Source organism: Eptatretus burgeri, chromosome 1, assembly GCF_056783735.1.
Source record: "Eptatretus burgeri isolate ZD-2024b chromosome 1, Ebu_testis_v1, whole genome shotgun sequence".
Taxonomy (NCBI): domain Eukaryota; kingdom Metazoa; phylum Chordata; class Myxini; order Myxiniformes; family Myxinidae; genus Eptatretus; species Eptatretus burgeri.
The window spans coordinates 22976438-23000642 of NC_140961.1; the positions used below are offsets into that span (position 1 = coordinate 22976438).

Below are 24205 nucleotides of genomic sequence, written 5' to 3' on the forward strand. Positions count from 1 at the left end.
ATAAAATTTCGAATAAAAGTCCACGATTTTGGTTCTATGTTCAGTTGTGAATTTTCCATGCGTCATTTCCAAATGTTAATCTAAATTCTGAAAAGAAAAGAAGTTTTTTTTTTTAAACAACAACAAAAAAAAAAACAGAAATGTTATTTAATTTAAAATCCCTTGGTTATTTTTGGGACACCGTTTATATATGTATATTTTTTGCATCTATATATAAATATATAAATATATATATATACATATATATATATATATAAATATATCTATATATATATATAAATATATCTATATAAATATAAATATATATCTATATAAATATATATATATATATATATATATATATATATATATATATATATATATATATATATATATATATATAAATATATAGATATATATATAAAAAAAAATATAAATATATGATAAATATATATATGATAAATATATATATATATGATAAATATATATAAAATATATATATATATATATATATATAAAAAAAAAATATATATATATATATATATATATATATATATATATATATATATATATATATATATATATATATATATATTGTTGTGGTTGACCAAATTCACAAACCACCATTCAGGTCCCTTAGGTGAGATATCTCGGTAAGTATATGTGTAGTTAGGCCCAAACCCGTTGTCTAGAGGGAATAAATGTCATTCATGCGTGCTGCGACTCTTCAGGATAGCTGTTTTTCTTTTACTATCTTTATTTTGGACCAGCCACCATCTCTACCACCACCAACCACGTCTCAACAGTCATCACAACATCAACCACCCACCACAACGCCGCTTCACCACAACAGCCACGACCTTTACCGTCACACCTCGCAACCGTCGCATCGCCACCGTTCTTGCGCCGCTTGTGGGTACCGGTACTGGACTCGTGCAGGGCGCGCACCGAACAGCGTGTACAAAACATCACGGACTTTCCGCAGAAAAACGGATCAAAAACGACTCACGCCCACTTTTGTTCCGTCCAATCGGTGAGCGAGGGGCGATTTGGCCCCGCCTCCAGGGCGTTGGAGGGCGGTCGCTATATGCAAATTCATGGATCAAAAAGCATTCACGCCCACTTTTTCTCGGGCCAATGGGGAGCGAGGTGAAAGGTCGAAGGCAGGGGGCTGATATAAGCGGCTGCGTTCGTCAGAAAGGTGGTGTGCGTTGGAAAGAGTGAGTTCGGAGTTCAAGAGAGTCGTCGGTGGAGCTGGAAGGAAGTTGCGCGTTGGAACGAGCTGTGCGTTGGAACGAGTTGTCGGCGGAGCTGTGGAGAGGTGGCGGCGGCGAAGACGGACGAGGGGGTGCTCGCGTCGGTGCCGGGAGCTGAAGGCGGGAGGCCGACGGCGCGACCTGGTCGAGGTGGAGATGCTCGTCGCGGGACCCGAGACAGAATAAAAATCCTCCTTCCCCCGAGCATCAGCAACCCCCTCCTGTTTCCCCCCGCGCTGAGATAGTGCGACAAAGGGGGCCCCTTTTCCCACCCCCTACCAGACACTGTCCGCGAGGCCCGCGGAGTTGGGGCACCATCGCCACTTCGCGCCTCATCATCAGACGGGTAGGCCCGACCCGGTCTCGGCCCCAGGCCCGCCTCATCCTTGAGGGTGTTCTTTTTCTTGGTTTTGGGTATGTGTTGTCGGCGCCGTCTGTGAAGTAGAATTGTATAAGTGTTGCCGTGTGCTCGGTAGTCGGATAGCTCTGCATTGTGTCTTCGCTTTTACATTTGCTTTTTGTGTAAAATTGCATTGTGTTTCTTCTTCTTTTCCATGTGCTTTTGGTGGAATTATAGATGTGTGCTTCCCGTGTGCCGCGAAATAAATGTGCTTATTATTGAACTGTTTTCCCGCTTCGCTTCGTCATTTCTTTCATTGAATCCTCATCTTGCTTCACGTAAAGGGTTGGTCCTGGGCTAAGACGCCCGATAATTAATTGAACCGTCGAGGCCGACGAATAACACCGCACGGTTATCCCGATAGTACGGAACGGGTCGCTTAAGTGGCCCGTGTCCGAAGTCGACCTGCGGCGAGGTGCGATCGCCCGGTCTCCCCTCCGTGTGGGTACTTAGGTAGGTCGAATTTGGCGAGCAACCCTATCCCACGCGGGGGCCGATTGGCTCGATCGCGGTGAGACCGAAAGGTCCACCCGTGACTGGTTCCCGGCGTTAGTCCGAGAGGGTCACGACTGGATTGTCCGTCCGGCGGGCGAGAATCCGCGACACTGGTGTCAGGTCGTGCGATACAAACTCATCGCCCTCCTCGCAGAACTGGTAACGGAGAACGGGAAAACGGGCTGTCCTGTCTCCAATTAAATTCACGGGAATCGGTCCAGGGGTGAGAGAAGCGACCCCCGATTCCCTCCAAATTACGAGCGATTCAAATTAACCCTTTAAGAGAAGCAAGATGGCGTCTCAAGGCGAGCGGGAGCCGGGGGTATTAGAAATAGATGTAGAATGTGTAGAATCCATGGCTCAGGATGAAATACCCGTGCAGGAAATGTTAATTGTACAGGAAAACGAACTCGCCCAACTGAACCCAGAGGCCGAAATGGGTGCGGCAGCGGCCGCGGTGTATGACACCTCCCCTCCCCCTCTCCACCAAAACCTCCCGATTCTTGCCGAATCGGCTCACCCAAGCGCACCCGACATGGCCCAGCTATTCGCCATGCTGGCGGCAATGACAGCGAGGATGGATGCGAATACACAACAAATAAACGAAAAGATGGATACAAATACAAACGAAATAAAACGCATGAAAACTAAAATGGAAACAAACATGAAGGAAGAAACGAAAAAGCTCCGGGGGGAGACGCAGAACATGGGCCGATGCCTGCAGGCGGGCATGAAGGCCGTTAGCAGAGAACTCAAAATGGCGACTCCACGTGTAGGAACGAACGAGCTGGAAGGGGGTGCAGCGGCTGACAGGCCCGCGGTGGAGGCGGGTAAAAAAATAATTCGGGGGGCGTGTTGGGCGAGGGTCGTGACAGAAGAATCGACGATGACCGAAAGGGAAAAATTAAATGGGGAGACCAAGACGTGTGAGACGAGACACGAGGTGACGACAAAGGAAATAAAAATAGTTGAGACAAGGGAGGTAAAGGGTGAAGAGGTGACTGAGTTGGCAGAGACACGGGAGATGGGAACGATAGAGGGAAGACTACACGATGAAGACGGGGTAAGTGACGCACACACACACACGGAGGTAGTGGAGGATAATGGGGGTGAGCTGGTGGACTGGGTGGAGACCCGGTGCGAGCAGCTGGATAGCCTCCTCCAGGAACGAGGGGAGGGAGTATGCCCCCTTGAGGCGAGTCACAACCAGGTGAGTTCGGTCGTGCTTTGCGAGGTTGAGGGGACGGGTGCTGTGGACAGGTGCACGGAGAGCTTGGGGGGTATAGAGGCCCCGGAGACCCTTGTGGGGACACAAATCCCCAGTGTGGTTGTCCCTGTGTGTGTGGTGCAAAGTATGAGTGAGGAACCACGTGTGAGTGGTGTGGTGGCGAGTGTGCCGGAGTGTGTGCTTCCCAGCACGCCGAGTGTGGATGAGGAACCGCGGGTGAGTGCCCCCGCGTGTGTGGGTGAGGCACCGTGTGGGAGTGAGGCCGTGTGTGTGGATGAAACGGCCAGTGTGGATGAGGCACCGCGGGTGAGTGCCCCCCCCGTGTGTGAGTGAGGGACGGTGTGTGGATGAAACACCGCGGTTGAGTACCCCCGCGTGTGTGAGTGAGGCACGGTGTATGAGTGAGGCACGCGTGAGTGAACGGCCGAGTGCAAGGGAGACCGTGTGTGTGAGAGAGCGGTATGTGAGGGAGATGTCGGTGGGCATGCGGGAGCACGCAGCCGCGTCTCCCGGGGTGAATGTGATGGAATGGACTGTGAGCGTCGTAACACGCAGGTGTGCGTGGGTCGAATGGCGACGACGGCGACATGGGAGAAACGAAAGCCGAGTAGCGGCTGTAGTTGTTTCGGGGACCGTGCCGGGTTCACCCAGCAGTGAGCACGAGGTTCGTGCTGTGCAACGCACGAGACCGCCACGAGCTCGCTTGCGAGAGTGAAGTCCCGGTCCGGAAACGCCAGCGGTGGATTTGCCGATCCCGCGGACGGACAAAGTTTAGGCAGGATTACGGATTTGGACCGGACGGGTTCTCCACGCGATCGTGTGTGTTGAGCTCCAACGGGCAAAGCACATGTGTTCGCGTGGGGAACCCCTCGAGACGTGGGGCTTGTGTTTTTTTTTTATGCGCACGGTGACGCCATGGCTGCACGTGGGGTTGGAATCTGGCAGGAGGTGTATCCCTGCCGGATGGTACCGTCCAAGGAGGGACGAGGAACACGTGCAGCTGCATGACGTCACGGGCAGGTGCAAAGTGCGCGAGTTGCCGCGCTGGTGCTGCGCAGGTAAAGAAAAAAAAAAAGAAAAGCAAGCCTCACTTTCGGGTGCACAGGATTCCTGGGCAAGGGGTGGAAGACCCCTTAACTCGGGCACAGGATGGAAACTAGTTAGGGGGAAGGGTTAGCTTAGTTAGACCGACTTCATGGGGCAGGGGTAAGTCCTCATGGAGTCCGTGGAATGGATTAGTTAGAGGGATGATTGCGAGATTTAGGTTGGGAAATTGAAATAAAATGATTTATTTGAGGACATGGACAGACTTGTGAATGTGTAGAGGGGACGTAGCTTAGCTACGTAGTGTTAAAAGGAACGTGCTGTAGTTTAAGGGACGACGTGGGAGCACGAGTTAGTTAGGGGATGTAGTTAGAAGAATGGCAGAGTTCAGCGGTGAGTATGTTGAAGAGTTGGTGAGTGAAGTGGAAGCATGTGCTTGTTGAGTGAGTGAGGCCAGCGGGTCTGTGTGAGTGGAGCGAATGGGGAATGCATGGTGCGATGAGTGATTGGGGGGAGGAGTGACTCCCGCCCAAGGGACCCCGGGGTCAGTGTAGAGTGAGTTAGCTGGGTTAGTCAAATTGAAAAATGGAGGTCGTTTTGCTGTTGGTGGGAAAGTAGGCTCGAGACCCATTTGGAGGGGTGCAGGAGCCCTGTTGACGGGCTTGGGAGCGTGGCTGCGAAAGGTGAGTATCGCTGAGTGGGTACCCCGGGCACCAGGCTAGTCGGCCGCGGTAGGCCATGGGCCCATGGGGGGCCGGGATAGCGTAGTGGGCACGGGTGCGCCTGCTTGGTGCGGGGGCCCGGGGCGCCATTAGCCGCGTGGGCAGTGTTGTGGGCAAGGGTGACCCTCGGAAAGGGGCCCGGGAAGCCAGCCTGCCACGTGTGCGTTTCAGGGGAGGTGCCATGGGGGGCACTCCCCGGTGTTTAGGGAGCTGGTAGGCTCGGAGGCAGTGTAGTGCCCGGGGGTGCCATAGCGGGAGATTCGGCAGAGGGTCGTGCCTGCCAAAGGGAGCCACGTGTCCCAGCCAGGAGACCGTGTGAGGGCACGGAGAGAAAATTGGGGGGCGAGGCCCGAAATTGTGAGGACACCAACACAGGCGACGGGAATCTGGGTTGTAAGAACCAATAGTTTAAGCGAGAGGCGCTTGTTGAAAGCCCCGGGGTAGTTTAACAGTTAAATGGTTAGGGTAGATTAGGAGATGTACCCCTCCGCACCATCCATCCCCTCGCTCTCGTTGTGGGCCACTGGACCCACTTTGGGTTAGATCGCCGAACTCTGGGGAGGCCATCCTGAGGCTTCGTTGGGCCTCGACACAGGACGTTAGCTCTCCCTTATTCCCCTCCGGGAAGGGAACGTAGGGGTTGGGAGTAGGCTAGGTGACAGGATAGGTTAGCCGAACAAGGACGATAAAGGGGGTTAGGGGACGATTTATAGTGGGGAAGTAAAAATAAAAATAAATAAATAAATAAGTTGGGGCTAAATTGGGGTTTGACAAATTAAGGGAGTGGGTATGTACAGTGACAGGCAAAGGCGATATGTTGGGAGGGAGACAGGTAGGTAGGTCCGAGCCCGCCTTCCGAGTGGCCAGCACCACCGTACTCCCTCCACCAACCTCCACTGAACGGCAAAGGCTGGCCACTTCAGCCGGCTGGCTGTTGTTCTTCAAGGCCTGTGCCGGCCCACTTCATCGGCAGCTGTTGTGTTGCTGCAAGGCCTGTGCCGGCCGGATCATCTGCAGCTGTGGTACTTCAAGGCCTGTGCCGGCCCACTTCATCTGCCGGCTGGCTGTTTTTCTGCAAGGCCTGTGCCGGCCAGTTCATCTGCCGGCTGTGTTTGCCTGCAGCGGCCTTCTTCTGCGGGCTGTGTTTGCCTGCTCACCTTTGCCATGCCATGCCCACTGCCCATGTTCACCAGCCCCATTCAATTTTTGCTCTGCCCCCCCCCCCTGTTCATTTCCATGTGCGCCAGGATCCGCAAGGCAACAGTTTGCAAGCTGCGAGAACTGCCCTGTTGGCAGCTACAACACGGGCCTGCAGTGGCGGCCCGTGCACCGTGTTTGTGTCCATCCATCCATCCGTTGTGTTCATTGCGTGTGCCACTTGAGCTGGCACGGAGACTACGTTTGTGCAGCCCATGCACCATTGTGGTTCACTGCGTTCAGTTCAAAAGGGAAGGCCTTGGACTGCGTGTGAGCAGCCAGCCACGTTCCCTGTCACCTGCATTGTTTTGAGCCAGAGACTGCATGCGAGCAGCCTGGCTCCCTGCTAACTGCTTTTCTTTTGCAGAGTTCATTGATCCTGGGCCATGGTTTAGTGTAAAATTTGTAAGTTAAGGTTACGATGTACTGTAAATATGAGTGCGCCCCCGGCATGTCTGTCCTAGCGCCGGCAATTTTATTTAAGTCGTCCGTGTGAGTGAGTTTGTTTAGGTAGTTACGCAGCCCTCAGGTTATTTATTTTGGGGACACGAATACCATGAATGTCGCACTCAGGGATCCGTAGGTAAAATGTACTAGGGGAAAACTACACATGATGGCACACGAAAATACGACGACTCGGGACGAGTCTGTAAAAAGGGGAGGGGGTAGTGTTGTGGTTGACCAAATTCGCAAACCACCATTCAGGTCCCTTCGGTGAGATATCTCGGTAAGTATATGTGTAGTTAGGCCCAAACCCGTTGTCTAGAGGGAATAAATGTCATTCATTCGTGCTGCGACTCTTCAGGATAGCCGGTTTTCTTTTACTATCTTTATTTTTGACCAGCCACCATCTCTACCACCACCAACCACGTCTCAACAGTCATCACAACATCAACCACCCACCACAACGCCGCTTCACCACAACAGCCACGACCTTTACCGTCACACCTCGCAACCGTCGCATCGCCACCGTTCTTGCGCCACTTGTGGGTACCGGTACTGGACTCGTGCAGGGCGCGCACCGAACAGCGTGTACAAAACATCACGGACTTTCCGCAGAAAAACGGATCAAAAACGACTCACGCCCACTTTTGTTCCGTCCAATCGGTGAGCGAGGAGCGATTTGGCCCCACCTCCAGGGCGTTGGAGGGTGGTCGCTATATGCAAATTCATGGATCAAAAAGCATTCACGCCCACTTTTTCTCGGGCCAATGGGGAGCGAGGTGAAAGGTCGAAGGCAGGGGGTCAAAGGCGAAGCCACGGGGCTTATATAAGCGGCTGCGTTCGTCAGAAAGGTGGTGTGCGTTGGAAAGAGTGAGTTCGGAGTTCAAGAGAGTCGTCGGTGGAGCTGGAAGGAAGTTGCGCGTTGGAACGAGCTGTGCGTTGGAACGAGTTGTCGGCGGAGCTGTGGAGAGGTGGCGGCGGCGAAGACGGACGAGGGGGTGCTCGCGTCGGTGCCGGGAGCTGAAGGCGGGAGGCCGACGGCGCGACCTGGTCGAGGTGGAGACGCTCGTCGCGGGACCCGAGACAGGATAAAAATCCTCCTTCCCCCGAGCATCAGCAACCCCCTCCTGTTTCCCCCCGCGCTGAGATAGTGCGACAAAGGGGGCCCCTTTTCCCACCCCCTACCAGACACTGTCCGCGAGGCCCGTGGTGTTGGGGCACCATCGCCACTTCGCGCCTCATCATCAGACGGGTAGGCCCGACCCGGTCTCGGCCCCAGGCCCGCCTCATCCTTGAGGGTGTTCTTTTTCTTGGTTTTGGGTATGTGTTGTCGGCGCCGTCTGTGAAGTAGAATTGTATAAGTGTTGCCGTGTGCTCGGTAGTCGGATAGCTCTGCATTGTGTCTTCGCTTTTACATTTGCTTTTTGTGTAAAATTGCATTGTGTTTCTTCTTCTTTTCCATGTGCTTTTGGTGGAATTGTATATGTGTGCTTCCTGTGTTCCGCGAAATAAATGTGCTTATTATTGAACTGTTTTCCCGCTTCGCTTCGTCATTTCTTTCATTGAATCCTCATCTTGCTTCACGTAAAGGGTTGGTCCTGGGCTAAGACGCCCGATAATTAATCGAACCGTCGAGGCCGACGAATAACACCGCTCGGTTATCCCGATAGTACGGAACGGGTCGCTTAAGTGGCCCGTGTCCGAAGTCGACCTGCGGCGAGGTGCGATCGCCCGGTCTACCCTTCGTGTGGGTACTTAGGTAGGTCGAATTTGGCGAGCAACCCTATCCCACGCGGGGGCCGATTGGCTCGATCGCGGTGAGACCGAAAGGTCCACCCGTGACTGGTTCCTGGCGTTAGTCCGAGAGGGTCACGACTGGATTGTCCGTCCGGTGGGCGACGTGCCGCGATTCGAGTTACGTGGCCGTCAGCACGCCGGCGGGCGAGAATCCGCGACAATATATATATATACATATATATATATATATATATATATATATATATATATATATATATATATATATATATATATATATATATATATATATATATATGTATATAGCCTGGTGTTGGCGCAGTGGTTAGGGCAGCGGCTTGGGATCCAAAAGGTCCTGAGTTCAAACCACGTTGGGCCACTGAATTAATACACCAGGGGGTTGACTCAACCTGTCATCCTTCCGAGGTCGGCAAAATGAGTACCAGTGTACTGGGCCGGTGTATACCCCGGTTAAAATAGGTGTACCATATCCCTGTGTCGTAAGAGGCGACCAGGGTTGCGTCAGGAAGGGCATCCGGCATAAAACATGTGCCAAATCACGATGCGGATCAAACGGATGATCCGCTGTGGAGACCCCGAAAGGGAGCAGCCGAAAGAAGAAGAGGAGAAGAGATATATATATATATATATATATATATATATATATATATATATATATATATATATATATATATATATATATATATATATATATATGTATATATATATATATATATATATATATATATATATATAAATATACGTGTATTGTTACGAATTTTGGCCCGTCCGGCGTCCGATCGGCCACGTAAATCGAATCACGACGCGTCGCCCACCGGAACGGACAATTCAGTCGTGACCCTCCGGAAACTACCGCCAGGAGCCAGTCACGGGTGGGGGTTTAACCTCACCACGATCGTGCCAATTGCCCACCCGCGCAGGATAGGGTTGCTCGCCAAATTCGACCTCCCTAAGTACCTGCGTGAGTGGTCTACCAGGCGATCATACCTCGCCGCAGGTCGACTTCGGACACGAACCACTTAAGCGGCTCGTTCCGTGCTGCAGGGATAACCGAGCTGAGTTATCGTCGACCTCGACGGTTCAGATTACTTATCGGGTGTTTCAACCCACTATTAATCCCTTACGTGATGCAAGATGGAACTTTCAAACAGAGGAAAGGATGCAACGAAACGGGAAACAGTTTGACAAGCAAGCACTTTATTTCACACACACACAACACATGCACGTAAGGCAGTAATGCAATGCGCAGCAAAAGCCAAAATGCAACAAAAGCAAAAGCACTACTACTGACTATAATTATTTACAACACTTAAACAATTATACTTGTCGGGACTCAGCGCCACATCATTCATTCAAAATAAACAGGAAAGACCTCCCCATAGGCAGGGAGGTAGACGGGGTCCGTGGACCAAATGTGCGCGGAACCTGGAGGAGTGGCCAGGTCCACGAGACCGAAAAGGTATTACCCGCGTCCTTGTGACGCGATGGCGGGCAAGCCGCAATGTCAGCGCAGCTGCGCCCCGACTCCGTGCCCCTGGCATGGTCGGTGAGCCCTCTCCGGCGTGCTCCGCGCAAGCACGGTTTTGGTCGACATCACGGTTAGGGTGGGGAATGAACGGGGCCACCGGCACTATCTCAGCGTGGATGGGGGGGGGAATTGTTGATGCTCAGGGTCGAGCGAGGGGAATGGCTGGCTGGCTTGGTCGCTTGTGAAGGCGAAGGTGGCTCAATTCCAGCGATGAGACGACACCAACGACCAGCGATGAGACGACACCAACGACGAGTGACGAGGCGATACCAACGATGAGAAAAGCGACCCCCACACGACTACGAGTTCCACACAGACTCGCGTCTTTTATAGACCTGGGGAGGAGCCTGTATGCAGATTTTAGGATCAAAACGCGATTGGAGACGGGGCCACGCCACCCTCTGTTCAGCCATTGGTGTGGCAAAAAGGGGCGTGAGCCTCTTTTGATCCGAGTTTCTCTCCCGTAAAGAATCCACATTCATCGCGCTTGGAGGCGGGGCCATACTGCCCGATGCTCGCCCATTGGACGGAGAAAAAGGGGCGTGAAGCCTTCCTGATCCAAATTTCTCTCCCGTAAAGGCATCCATTGCACTCGCAGCTTGCCGCGTTCGGCAGCAATCACTGAACGGCTTCGGACAGTATGACATTCGGTGTTGACTGGTGGTGGGGTCGATGGCCGTGGAAGGAGAAAGGCGAAGGTGGTGGGGGGGGGTTGCTGTGGTGGTTTGGTGGTTGGCGGGCGTCGTTTGGGAATGGCGGTGAAGCGATGTTTGCCAGATGGAGTTGTGTAGGTAAAGAGGCAAAGGTGGTGGTGTTTGAGTTGTTGGCGACTTAATGGTCCAAAATAACGAGAGAGAAAGAAAAATGGCTAACTCAAAGCGTCGCAGCCCAGATGAATCACACATAATCCCTCTAAACAACAGGTGTGGGCTTACTACACATTAACTTATCGATATATCTCACCTGAGGACCCTTTATGGTGTATTGCGAATTTCCACAGCCGTAACAATATGTACAAATGATACTTACTCACCATGCAGCAGATAGAGATGAATTTGGAGTGAGAGATGTGCAATAATGAATTGATTCAGTGATTGTGCAATTAAAATAAATAATAGTCCTAAAATAATTGATTTCTCAATCAATTGCTTCATAGCATACCTCAACCACCATTGTTTCATCTGAATCTGTAACTCTTTGAAAATTAATTAATCGAAAAATGAATAATGATTCAATTAAATGATAAATCAAAAAATTAAAAATACCCTTTATAGCCAAATCACTTGGTCACTGCCATGTCCAAATATCAGGTTCCGAGCTCAAAGGATGGCTGAGATATCACCCGGCCAAACAAACAAGAAAACAAACAAATAAACGAAGTGAAAACTGAGTACTCCTTTCCTTCGGCGCCCCGGCGATGACGTCATGCATCACCTTGATATGGCATTGGGAAGGAGCGGTGTACAATACTCTTTATAGCCAAATCACTTGGTCACTGTCATTTCCAAATATCAGCTTCCTCGCTCAAAATATGCCTGAGATATTGCCAGGATGAGAAATAAAATAAATAAGTAATTAATAAATCGATAATAATTGAGTAATTAATCACTTAATTGGTGAATCAAAAAAAAACATTTTTGCCAAAGCGCATCTTCACTTTTGTCCCCACATTTCAGCTTCCAAGCCAAAGGATGGCTCAGATATCGCCCAGACAAGCAAGAAAGAAATAATTAATCGATTAATCAATTATTCAATAAATCAAAAATATTCTTTGTAGCCAAATCACTTGGTCACTGTCATGTCTAAATATCAGCTACCGAGCTCAAAAGATGCCTGAGATATTGTTGTGGGCCGGGCTTCGGTGGCGATAAACGACTACTAGGTGGAGCAGTGGAGTCGTCTTCCACCGAACATCCGGAATTTAGGTCGTGACCCTCGGACAACTCCAAAGGTCACGGGATCCTTAGCGGACCATGATTGCCAATATTTTGATGGTGTGGGGTAGGGTTAATTGCCTAATTTCAATATACCTAAATACCCACGTTGTCCAACTACCAGGGAAAACCACACCCTCGACGGGCTCTGTCGAACCGGGTCGCTCTAGCGACCTCGGTCCAGTATAACCGAGCGGAATTACCAAAGTCCGTCGGACCCAAATGAACAATTACCGGCCCAAACGGCTTCACAAATTCTCAATACGCACCGTGCTGAACCAATGGGAGAAAGCACAGAAAACGAGCTGGTACATTTAACAGGGGTTTATTTATAAGGGAGGGGGACACAGAGAGCAGAGTTAAACCGACTAAAAGCCATGCAGGTATGTACAAGGCACTTACACAATTCTACTTAACAGACTGGTACACACACACACACACACACACACACACACACACACACACACACACACACACACACACACACACACACACACACACACACACACACACACACACACACACACACACACACGAACTGGGCCGGCCGGCCTTTATTGAGGCCTCCAGCTCGGAAGGAAAGGCGAGCCGAAGGCCAGGGTCTGGCGTGCACCTGTCCACCTCGTGCGGTGTACGACGATCTGGTCGTGTGGCGGGACTCGAACCCACAGCTTTAACGCAGCGCCAAGCACCAGGGACCGTGCTCTCCAACCGGCCACGCACCAATCAACCAAGACCAAGGAGAAGATCAGAGACGACGATGACCCAGGACCAGGCAAACCAGCCAGCACCAAGACCCACGACCCTCAAGACAACCAACCTCCCCAGCCTGGCGTTCCTTTATATCTTTCTTGTCCGGGGTGAGAAAATCGGCATCTGAGGCAGTCTCCACCCTCATTGGCCGGGGTGTCGTGGGAAAGTCGCTCTCTGTGGCCATCTCAACCCTCATTGGCCGGGGTGTCGTGGGAGAGTCGCCCTCTGTGCATGATTGGACAAGGGGTGGAGTCGGAGCTGAGGCGATGAAAATCTCCGCCCACGTACGTGGTCAAACGCATGTGGGCAATGGCTTCGGTGTGCGAAGTGAAGTGAAGGAGATTCGTTGAAAAGAAACTTCGCAGCGCACACATGTAATTCCCGTTAGACACAGGTAGGGGGCCTTGACTATAAACACATACTTATCGAGATAACTAAACTTGGGGACTGCTGTCTGTCTGTGTGCACAAGGCTTCCAAATTCGTAACAATATTGCCAGGATGAGAAATAAAATAAATAAGTAATTACTACATAGATAATTATGAAGTAATTAATCAATGAATTGATTAATCAATAAATCAAAAATACTATTTATAGCCAAATCACTTGGTCACTGTGATGTCCAAATATAAGCTTCCGAGCTCAAAAGGTGTCTGAGATATTGCCAGGATGAGAAATAATACAAGTAATTAATAAATCGTTAATAATTAAGTAATTAATCATTTAATTGATTAATCAATAAATGAAAAATATTCTTTCTCGCCAAATCACTTGGGCACTGTCGTGTCCAAATATCAGCTTCTGAGCTCAAATAGTGCCTGAGATATTGCCAGGATGAGAAATAAAATAAATGAGTAATAAATAAATCAATAATAATGAAGCAATTAATGAATTAATTGATTAATCAAAAAAATTTAAAAAACACCTTTTTGGCCAAAGCACATCTTCACTTTTGTCCCCAAATTTCAGCTTCCTAGATCAAAGGATGGTCGAGATGTCGCCCGGAAAGCAAGAAAGAAGTAATTAATTGATTAATCAATAAATCAAGAATAGTCTTCATAGTCAAATCACGTGGTCACTGGAATGTCCAAGTAACAGAATCCAAGCTCGAAATGTGCCCGAGATATTGCCCAGATGAGAAATAAAATAAAGAAGTAATTAATAAATCGATAAAAATGAAATAATTAATCAATTCATTGATTAATCAAAAAATAAAAAATATTGTTTTTGTCAAAGCACATCTTCACTTTTGTCCCCAAGTTTCAGCTTCCCAGCTCAAAGGATGGCTCAGATATCGCCCGGGCAAACAAGAAAAGAAGAAAACAAGCCGGTTGGCGGCGATGGGTCGCCGAGCATGGAAACTATAAGATGTAGAGCAAAATGGATGTCATATAGCGGGTAGGGAATCACCTTAAGATTATGCATATCAAATCTCATCCAGTTCCATCTACTGATAACTACTCGGTATCCATTTGAATGAAAAGTACCGAAAATGCGGTTTGAAATCGGAAATCCCCAAAGTTTGAGGGGGTGCTGTGGGTGAACAAAGATCTAAATGGAAAATCCGGTTTGATCGTTTGTGCACAATGTATTCCAGACGATTAGTGTGAATTTTCATGACCATCCAACCATAACCCTAGGAGGAGTAGCATTTGGCGCGAAGGCACCTCCAGCTCTCGCATATTATCGATTTTTGCACTAATTGACTTTTGACCCCTGACCTAATATAAGCGAAATCGGTCAATATGTCCTGAGGCAAAGTTGTAGTACTCATTGAGTACCATGAACCTGCAAAGTTTCCTTCGTATCGATGCACTCACCTGGTCGCTAGGGGGCCTTCAATTTTCGCGCATACCCTAATTGTAGTGGGCGCTGCGGGTAATCGTTTATCTGAGGTTCGGTAAAGCTTGCATTCCAGAATGGTACAGCATACTCGAGGAGGGATCTCACATCCCCTTTATACAGGACATCATCATCAAATCTTCAAGAGACAGATTGAACTTTAAAAATAGTTTCAACATATACAGTTTACCATTTGCTCTCACCAGAATATTCTGAATGTGGTAAGTTCCACTTCAAATCCATTGAAATGAACAAACCATGGACCGAAAACATGGACCAACTTCGATCCTCTCATCCCAACTCTCTCTTCCTCATATGTGGCGACTTCAATTGTCATCATGCCAGTTGGTTAGGTGTGGGTACCTCTCTCACCTGTCATGGCACTTCAGCAAAAGACATCTGTGACTCATTGGGACTGACTCAATCTGTCAACTTCCCGACCCGGAGCTCAACCAATGGTATCCATCTCTTCTAGCTCTAATTTTGACCAATTTCCCAGAAAATATCTGCTGTTCTTCCTCTGTTCCAATTGGTTCTTCTGACCACGTCCTTGTCAAAGTGGACATCTCTCTAGGTGTTATCAGAGAACCACCTCAGCGCCGTCGAGTCTGACATTTCACTCAGGCCGACTGGCAGGGACTTCGAGCCATCAAGCTTCTAGACTGGTCTCCCATCTCTACTTTCTCCCACATCCACTCGTCTTGGGAATTCTTTTAAAGAACTTTGCCTTCTCCCAATCATCAGCAAGGTTATGGAATCCATCATCGCTTCAGACTTTCAACCATTCTTATCCAATGGCTTGATTTCCAATCATAAATTTGGATTCAGACCAGGTCGCTCTACCCTGTATATGCTGCTTCTGCTCGCCCAACAATGGATGGAGGTCCTCTATGCCAGACACAAGATCAGAGCCATCTCCCGAGACATATCGCGTGCTTTCAATACGGTCTGGCACCCTGCCCTGCTCACCAAGCTCTCTTCCTATGGTATCTAAGGCCACCTCCACTCATGGCTCACAGACTTCCTCTCCTGTAGCAGCCAACGTGTGGCCCTTAATGGAGTTCTCTCATCCCCTCTTCCTGTCCAGGCTGGAGTTCCCCAAGGCCGTGTTCTGGGCCCCGTTCCTTTACTGGTTTTAATCAATGATCTCTCTGACTCTCCATAAAATCCTATCTCTTTGCTGATGACTCCACCCTCTGCCGTACCATCTGTCCTCCCTCAGATCGACAAGTGGCAGCCTCTTCACTCTCTGCAGATCTGGATAAAATCACAAACTGATCCAACATGTGGAACATGTCTTTCAATCCTGACAAATCTCACACTCTCACTATGTCTCTCCGAAAAGACCGTCTGAAAACTCCCCCTCTCACCCCAATCTACTTTCTCAACAATCCTCTTGAATAAGTCCTTTCATTGAAGCTTCTGGGTCTCACTATGTGCCATAATCTTTCCTGGGAAAGCCACATTTCCAAGCTGGCCTCCAAAGCCAGTCACCAACTGGGCATCCTCTGTTGTGCAAAGTCCTTCCTTGGCACACCTGAGTTCCTGAGCACATACAAAGCTTTCATCCACAGCCAGAAGGAGTACTGCTCTTCCCTCTGGGCTGGTGCTCTCACCTCTCACCTTTCTTGGCTTCACGCTGTGGAAACGAAGCCGTTTAGGATCATTGGTATCTACCACGATGAGGCTGAGTCTTTGGGTCTCTCACTCTCACTGCAGGTAGGTTGGTGGTCTTTCCATCTTCTCTCCGGCTTCGGCCCCCTTGCTCTCTCTACGATATGCCCCCCCCCCCATATTTCGCAGAGTGCTCAAGGTCTGCCAGCAACCCCCTTCTTCCCTTCTTGTAAAACTACCACAATCAAGAATCACTGCTCACCTTCACTCCTTCATTCGTCTATTTTCCCATCTTTGGAACAAACTCCCACACTCTCTTCAATCCCACTCTTCCCTCCAGGTCTTTAAAACAGCTATTCACCACAATCCCTTGTCTTCCTCCATCCAGATCCTTGATCTTTTCTACCCCCGTTAATCCACCCCAAACCCACCTCCTTCAAATTCCCTCCTTTTCTTCCTGAATGTCCCTGTCATGTAAGGACCTGAAAGTCCCTGTCGTGTCCATCTTGTTTAACCTGTGTAACCCTCCCCCATCCCTCACCCTTCCACAGATTTCCTCATGTCTCTGTTCCCCACTGCTTTGTGCTTCTTTCTCCTGCCCCTCTTGGGTCCTGCACCCCTTGTTGTACATTCTGTGTGTTCGCTTTTATACGAGCCTCAACAGTGTATACAAAAAAACATACATAGTAACCCCGAAGATTTTAAGGTGCTAAATTTCCTCAAGTAGTAATGCTTGCAAAGTCAGCTGTAGCATCTGTGATTATTTGTTCATCAAATAAACTTGCATGCGGGAACATTTTTCTACATTCAATTTCATCTTATTATTGTTTGTCCAATTTTGAAAGTCATTGAAGACATCTCGCTGAGCCATTACTGGTTTGCTGCCCCTTGTGTTTCCAACTATTGTCGTATCATCTGCATACTTAAAAACCAAGATGGATTTTGCTACGTTCCACTTGAGCCATTGCATCATTGATCTGAACCAGAAAGTGAAGGGGGGCTACCTTGGTACCTTGAGGTACACCACCCATAAGGATCTCAATGTCTGACAAGGTAATCTTGTATCATACACTCAAAATTTTATTCGGTTCAAAAAAAACTACAGATCCGAGGAATTAGAGCTGTTCTTACATTTAGATCTATGAATTTATTCACTATGACATCATGACCAATCAAATTGAAAGCTTTAGAGTTATCAGTTACAACAACCGAGCTGTGACTTTATGGTTTGTCAGCATGTTCGTACAAATCATTCACGAGTTTAATGAGGTAACGTGATGTTTAGTAACCAGACCTAGTATAATGATTTTTGTCAATTTTATCTCTAATATCATGTAATGACCATTTCACTACACAATTCTCTGCGACCTTTGAAAAGTGATCAGGTAAAGATACTGGTCTCAATTTGTTCCACACTGGTTGAGTTGATTTCGGAATTGGAACTACAATTGCACTTTCCACTGAGCGGGAACAGTTCCTTCAGTGAAGGAAGCATTGAGCATATTGGTTGTTGGACCTGAATGTTCACATGCAAATTCCCTAATTATACGAGCTGGAATCCGACTTGCTCCTGAAGCTTTGTTCTGATTGATATGTTGCAGGACTTCAATTCATGTTGCAGGATTGATACGTCCCTCTATCTGTGAACAAGGCTGGGGCGCAGGAAGGTACGCCAGTGGGACATCCACACGTAAAGGTGTAACAGCATGTGCGATTCCAGTAAAACAAGAGTGATAATTGCTTTGCAATACATGTCCCCTACCAATGTGATACAAGCCCAAAAAGGGCATAACTCTGTGAAAAGTTGACGAAACGCCCTGAAACTCGAACTTGTTCTGCCACTTATCATAATAAAGCCATGTACCAAGTTTCAGTTGAATACGTTAAAGGGTATGGGTAAAGTCTGAAAAACGATGGGTGGGATGGACGAACAGACGGCGAGCAAACCTGGAAGGGACTAATAATCGTTGATGCTTTTGGCAACAGCTCGCGTATCCTCAAGGTCAATGGAAGGAGGAGGTTGGTCAGAACTTAGGACAGCCATTTACCTTACAGTGATGCTCTGCAAAAATGAAGTGTACCATTATGTAATCACCATAAATTTAATGGTGGACCATTGGGCAACTTGACCACTGATAGTCTACAGTGGAATGTCTGGTCCACTGTGTACAGAGGAGCCAAAGAGGACAAGAGCGATGACGCTTCCTCCAATAATACCTCGTGCATCGATTTTATCATCCTAATACCACGATAAACTGGACATTTTGTCTGTATTAACTCGGTAAATTATTGATGTGTGAAACAAGAACACACCAGCACATATTGATAGTTCATACGCATTACATTTATTCAGCAATTTGATTGTTCACCTAAAAAGAGCACTGCATTGACACTGGGCAGTTTGCTTTGTGTTCAACTGTGATTGAGATGAAACAATTTGGTAATATTGATCAAATTATTGGAGTCCATAATCACAAGATTAATGAAGGGTGGACAATCGATGAGGGTCATGATTCTAAAATACCCTTCAATTACTGGAATTGAGTTCTCAAGAATGAGTGCAGCACAATCAAAAAGGTTCTATCTGTTTGTTGTATGCAATCAAGCCAACGATGGATGACATATATCAACAGGACATTGCTTGAGATACGCCAGAGAGGAGTAAAATCAGCAAGTGTTCTCACTGCGCAAACATCAGAACGAGAGCAAGCTCTTTCTAATGATGTCCACGCTCTCAGAAATTTTCTCCTTGTTTATGGTAAGTGGCGGTGCCAGGCGGATGATGTTTCCATGAGTGGGTTTTGCGAGGAGCCCGTTGTCCATGAAACGCAAACACACCTTCCAGGCATCAATGTCTACAGACAGAGAAGGTATCATATTCACTCGTACCCTTCACACAAATGCACAGCGTATAATTTGTCAATGTCGAAAAATACTTTCAGTATCTACCATGTATGCATACGTAATAAATCGATAGCCCCTAAAAACTTGTTTCACTGCCATGAACAAATTAATTGTGTGTCTTCGGTTGTTTGTGGCAATGAAACAACTTTTCAGGGGCTATCTATTTATGAAGTATACATATCTATATATTACGTATGAAATCACCACACAGTGTATGTACGTTCCATTATCAGTTTTAGAAAGACTATTCGGCCACTTAGGAAAAAAACACAAAAATGTTGGCAACACTTACAACTGATGATGCTTCTTGTTAAATTCAAGTGAAAGTATCAACATTTACATATAACGTGAGCAGTGCAAGTTTGGAGGCGTTAAAGGAGCTGGATAGCCCGGTGATGGTACTTCCATCCAAGTTGTCGTCTCTGGGGTTAGAATCTCGCAGAAGTTATGACGTAATTAACTGTTAGTGGTGAATACTATAATGTGTATGGAATAATTGAGAAGTGTGGGGGAAGGGGGGGATTGTGGGGGAGCCAGTGGAACATCTGTATATAGAAGAATGCCTTGACGTTTGAAATTGCATCGTGTACCCTTCTTGGCATGAAAGGCTTCATCTTGCATACGCGTGACACCGACCATTATTGACAACCTGCACGTCCATCCCATAAGCCTGCGTCTACCTGCTCACTCACCTTTTTCATTCGTATAATCCCCCTTACTCGATACTCCATCCCACCGAGCTGCTGGAGTCTGGGCCCCAGTGTGGAGCCTGTTTAACTGGTTGTTTCACATTGAGAGGGTCATGCTGCACAATGTGGTGCAGAGGACTCTACCTCTGAATCCATGCAGCTTTATAAGTGGATGCAGGAACAGGGTACTCAGGAAGGAGAAGGACGCCTAGATGAAAAGGAAGCATGTGCAGGAGAAACGAGTGGTATAGAAGAGACGAGTGGTGGCAAAAAAGAAAGAAAAGAAAAAGAGAATCGATATAAAATTAACTAGAGAGTTCATCGAACACCTTACCCCACGCAATCTTGAGAAAGGGACATGGGTGGAGTCTGCGAGTGGCAAATGTGATCGGTCGTGGTGACATAAAATGTAATATTTTGTCCAAATAATGTACTACTAAATGGAAGTGGTTTGAAAGTGCTAAAAAGGTGATTTGTGTTCTCCAAAGTTCAAATATATGATTCAATTTAAATAAAAGAAAGATTTTAAAGGTCGTAAAAAACATATTTTCAGAAGTTTGCCACCGTTGATACAGTGTCTTGTACATGACCTTATTTAACATTTTACATTAGTTATTTGTGCCTGTTGTTTGTGTTCTTTGTGACATCCTTAAAAACATCAAGTTTCCTGTTTGGAATGATTTTCAATTTTTCAAATAAACTGATGTTTGTAGACAGACAAAGTGAACCAATTGCTTAACCCCATCCTTTATATATCCTGTGGAATGAAAGAGGCCTTAAGGAGTAGTTTAATTTAGGAATATACAGTTGTTTAGTTGGCTCGTGGGCACGTATTTGGGGTAGTGGGTTTAATTATTGCATTGTTTCCAATTGTATTCCCACCCCGTGTGTGTCAATTACAATATAAAAACCACTTGGTCTCAGAGTGCACTTGAGTGTTCCTGATCGCGATTAGAAATATACATCTCAGTTAAAGGACAGATTCGGATCAGGTGATTAGCGCCCAGAATGAGGCCATGCGTGTGCCCAGTGACTCTGCTTGGTCCCAATTAGAGAACAGACATACGGCACCCGATCAGTGTGATGTGTTGGCTGGCTCGGTGGTTCTTTATAAACGGTATCACGCTGAACAAGCCCATGGTGTGACGCAGAGCAATATAATCAGTCGGCCGTCACGACCGCTTCGATGCGGCTCAAAACTCTCCACAAACTCTTAAGGCAAAATCATCCAGCATAACTGTGGTCAAGTAAGACAAGTTACAGTATATTACAGACTGTAAAGAAGAGTGCAGGCAACCATGACTGGATTCTCACTCGTAAAGCAAAATAGGAAGCGAAATGAAACACACCAATCATTTTGAATCGGTATACATTCAGCAATTGTTGGCAGGATTTTAAAAAATAATATCTAATTCTACATCCACCAACGTACCAGTGGTTTCTCGGATAACAATGGCATTCAGCAGACCCTTGCCCCGTATCGTGACGATCAGATCTGATGGTACCTTAGCCAGCTCCTCACGGAAGATCGCACCCATTCGCTCCGCATTTTCCGCTAGTTTCTCCTCCAACAACACCTGCAAACAATTTTAGTTCATCAGTAATAGTATTATATGTGTAGACTTATCCTTGTGAAGCAAAACTCTAATGGAATGAGGAATGCTTAGTTAATAGTTACATGCTTTGAATTCCTCATTGTACTTATGACAAACAGTATGTTGTTATGCCCATGATCAGCATGTGCGTACTGATAGATCGGTACATAGAGCAAACAGTGCCTTGACTTAGGATGTAAAATTCCATGTAAAACTAAGAATCGATTTTTTTACAAACAAGAAAATGAAGTGATGCAAGATGTTGGAAAGAGCCATGTCACACAACATCAAGCATAAAAAGTTCACCTCCAGTGCAGCAATGGCAATACGGCAGGCAAGGGGGTTACCGCCATAAGTGGAGCCATGTTCCCCTGGCTGGATGGCCAACATCACCGAATCGTTGCACAGTATAGCAGACACCTGCCGTACACCACATTCTCATTTATTCATTTCATAAGATATCAAGAACAGTCAGTGGAACAGTCAAAAACACGCAACTTTTTACATCAAGAGGCTTCACAAAAAAAGATGACAGAGAATGGATCTTATTGAAATACAGAACATACAACTGATTCATCCTGATGGATCTGTCATCTGTCGTTTCAGAACTGGTCAGACATGGCTTACCGGATACATGCCTCCAGACAGAGCCTTGCCCAGAATGAGGATGTCCGGACGTACATCTTCGTGATCGCAGGCCATCATGCGGCCCGTGCGGCACAGGCCGGTTTGCACTTCGTCAGCAATAAAAAGTACCTGGATGCATGGGGTGAGAATCACAGGATGAAAGATTCAAGGGGTAGGAGAAACAAACACCTAACAAAGGAATGTGTGGGTATATAATGTTTTCCATTTTTATACAGGATCTAAGGGTCGTAGCAGATCTGACACACACACACACCACACACACACACCACACACACACACACACACACACACACACACACACACACACACACACACACACACACTAAATAAAATAAAAATAAACCAATGTCACCCGCAGGGTGACCCGTATCTTGTCAAAAGGTGACCACGTGTGACTTCTTTAAGGTCACACTGAGGTGAACAGAGCTGCTATCCACCAGGAGCGACTCCTTGAGGAATATCTGCCTACGAGAGATTCCGATGAGAATCATTCTACAGAGTAACCATGAAAAATATGCGTTTGCCTCATAACGTCACCAAATGACGTCATAATGTCTCAAGCTTGACATATCTAGAAAGCACTCATCGAGGTGTTCAATTTGAGGTACTACACGATATGGTTCCTAAATCTTGAAAATTTGACCTTGGAGTCAAATATGTTTGACCTGAGGCGCTAACCATGAAGGTCAAGGCCAATCGCCACGAAAAATTAATCAGCTGAGCGCGAGACCATGAACTATATTCCCATGAAATTTGAAGGCGATCCGATCAAAATTACTCAAAAAATAAGGGTTTCGTCGACTCCCCTGATTTGCGACAAAGTGACCTTGACCTTTGACCTTGACCTTCAAAATTTTATGCGCTGAAAGGGACCTCTATAGGCCTCTGATATGCGAAGTTACAAAAATTTCCAATGATAACTGTGCTCTGCAGAGTGATTTATACATGATTACAGACCAAAAAATAAAAAAAATAAAAAACATATGAAGGTCAAGGCCAATCGCCACCAAAAATTAATCAGCTGAGCGCCAGACCATGAACTATATTCCCATGAAGTTTGAAGACGATCCGATCAAAATTACTCAAAAAATAAGGGTTTCGTCGACTCCCCTGATTTGCGCCAAAGTGACCTTGACCTTTGACTTTGACCTTCAAAATTTTGTGCACTGAAAGGGACCTCTATAGGCCTCTGATATGCGAAGTTACAAAAATTTCCGATGATAACTGTGCTCTGCAGAATTTTTTATACGTGATTACAGACAAAAAAAACCAAAAAAAACATACAAGCTGACTAACATATCATGCAAAACTTCGTTTTGGCAAGATAATAAAAAACACACAAACAAGCAGTCATAGACTGGTACTTGCGAAATCGTCAACTTGACCTCTGACGTTGTCTAATAAAAGCTGTCTCTAGAGAAGGTAACGACGCAAACCGGAAGTTGCTACGATGATTCTGTACCAAACCATCAAAAATCGAATGTTTGACCTCACTGTGACCTTGACCTTTGACCGATTTTAACCAAAATCTAATCAGCACTAGCCATCACCCTCTTGAATCACGTGGTGTAATTTGACATTGATAGGTTCTTCGGTTTGAGTTACCGCGGATTAACGCAATGTAAACGTCACACTCGATGGCCCCCCCCAACTCGAAAGGATGCCGGGGCGAGCGTGATGACGTCAGTGCGCACACGCAAAACCTTTACGTGACTCAACGACGCGTCTGCTCGAGCGCGCTGCACCACGTGACGAGCCGTGACGCGGCGGGTGAAATATTTTTTATACAATCTTAAAACGTCTCCAAAACATCCAGATTTTTACCAGAATTTTGACAACCGAGTGTTAAGCGTCCTAAGCGATCGCAAAAACCGAAGACAACATTAAAATCGAAGTTAAAACAAACTCGTAACGTCGACCGAAGCAAAAATACTCCATTTCTCCACAGGAATTTATGGAATTATTTAATATTATTTTATAACACTGAAATTTTTAAAACAGCCGTAACTCGACGAATTGACATACAAGTTCCGCCAAACTTACCTCGATCTTCCAAACTCACGCTCCGTCAACAATACCTGTGGTAACTTTTCTCGAGTTATCATGTTTTGGATGTTTGACCTCACTGTGACCTTGATCTTTGACCGATTTTGACCA

At 47.0% G+C, this 24205-nt stretch overlaps 1 protein-coding gene across 2 annotated transcripts in view; it reads right to left on the reverse strand.

Annotated features, from left to right (window-relative positions):
* Window positions 1-18534: 18534 nt before the first annotated feature.
* The window catches only part of OAT (ornithine aminotransferase), a 41640-nt gene continuing 35969 nt past the window's right edge, over window positions 18535-24205 (reverse strand). Inside the window, exons 8-12 of one of the 2 annotated variants that reach the window (XR_015056500.1) lie at window positions 22028-22156; window positions 21707-21820; window positions 21238-21382; window positions 19809-20013; window positions 18871-19067 (exon numbers count right to left, since the gene is read on the reverse strand). Coding sequence is in view for 1 of the 2 variants with exons in the window: in XM_085875143.1 (XP_085731269.1) it covers window positions 18907-19067; window positions 21238-21382; window positions 21707-21820; window positions 22028-22156 (549 nt within the window). In the remaining variant the exon portion in view is untranslated. Of the gene's footprint in view, window positions 19068-19808; window positions 20014-21237; window positions 21383-21706; window positions 21821-22027; window positions 22157-24205 lie in introns of both variants that reach the window. The other variant, XM_085875143.1, reaches the window with a different exon arrangement.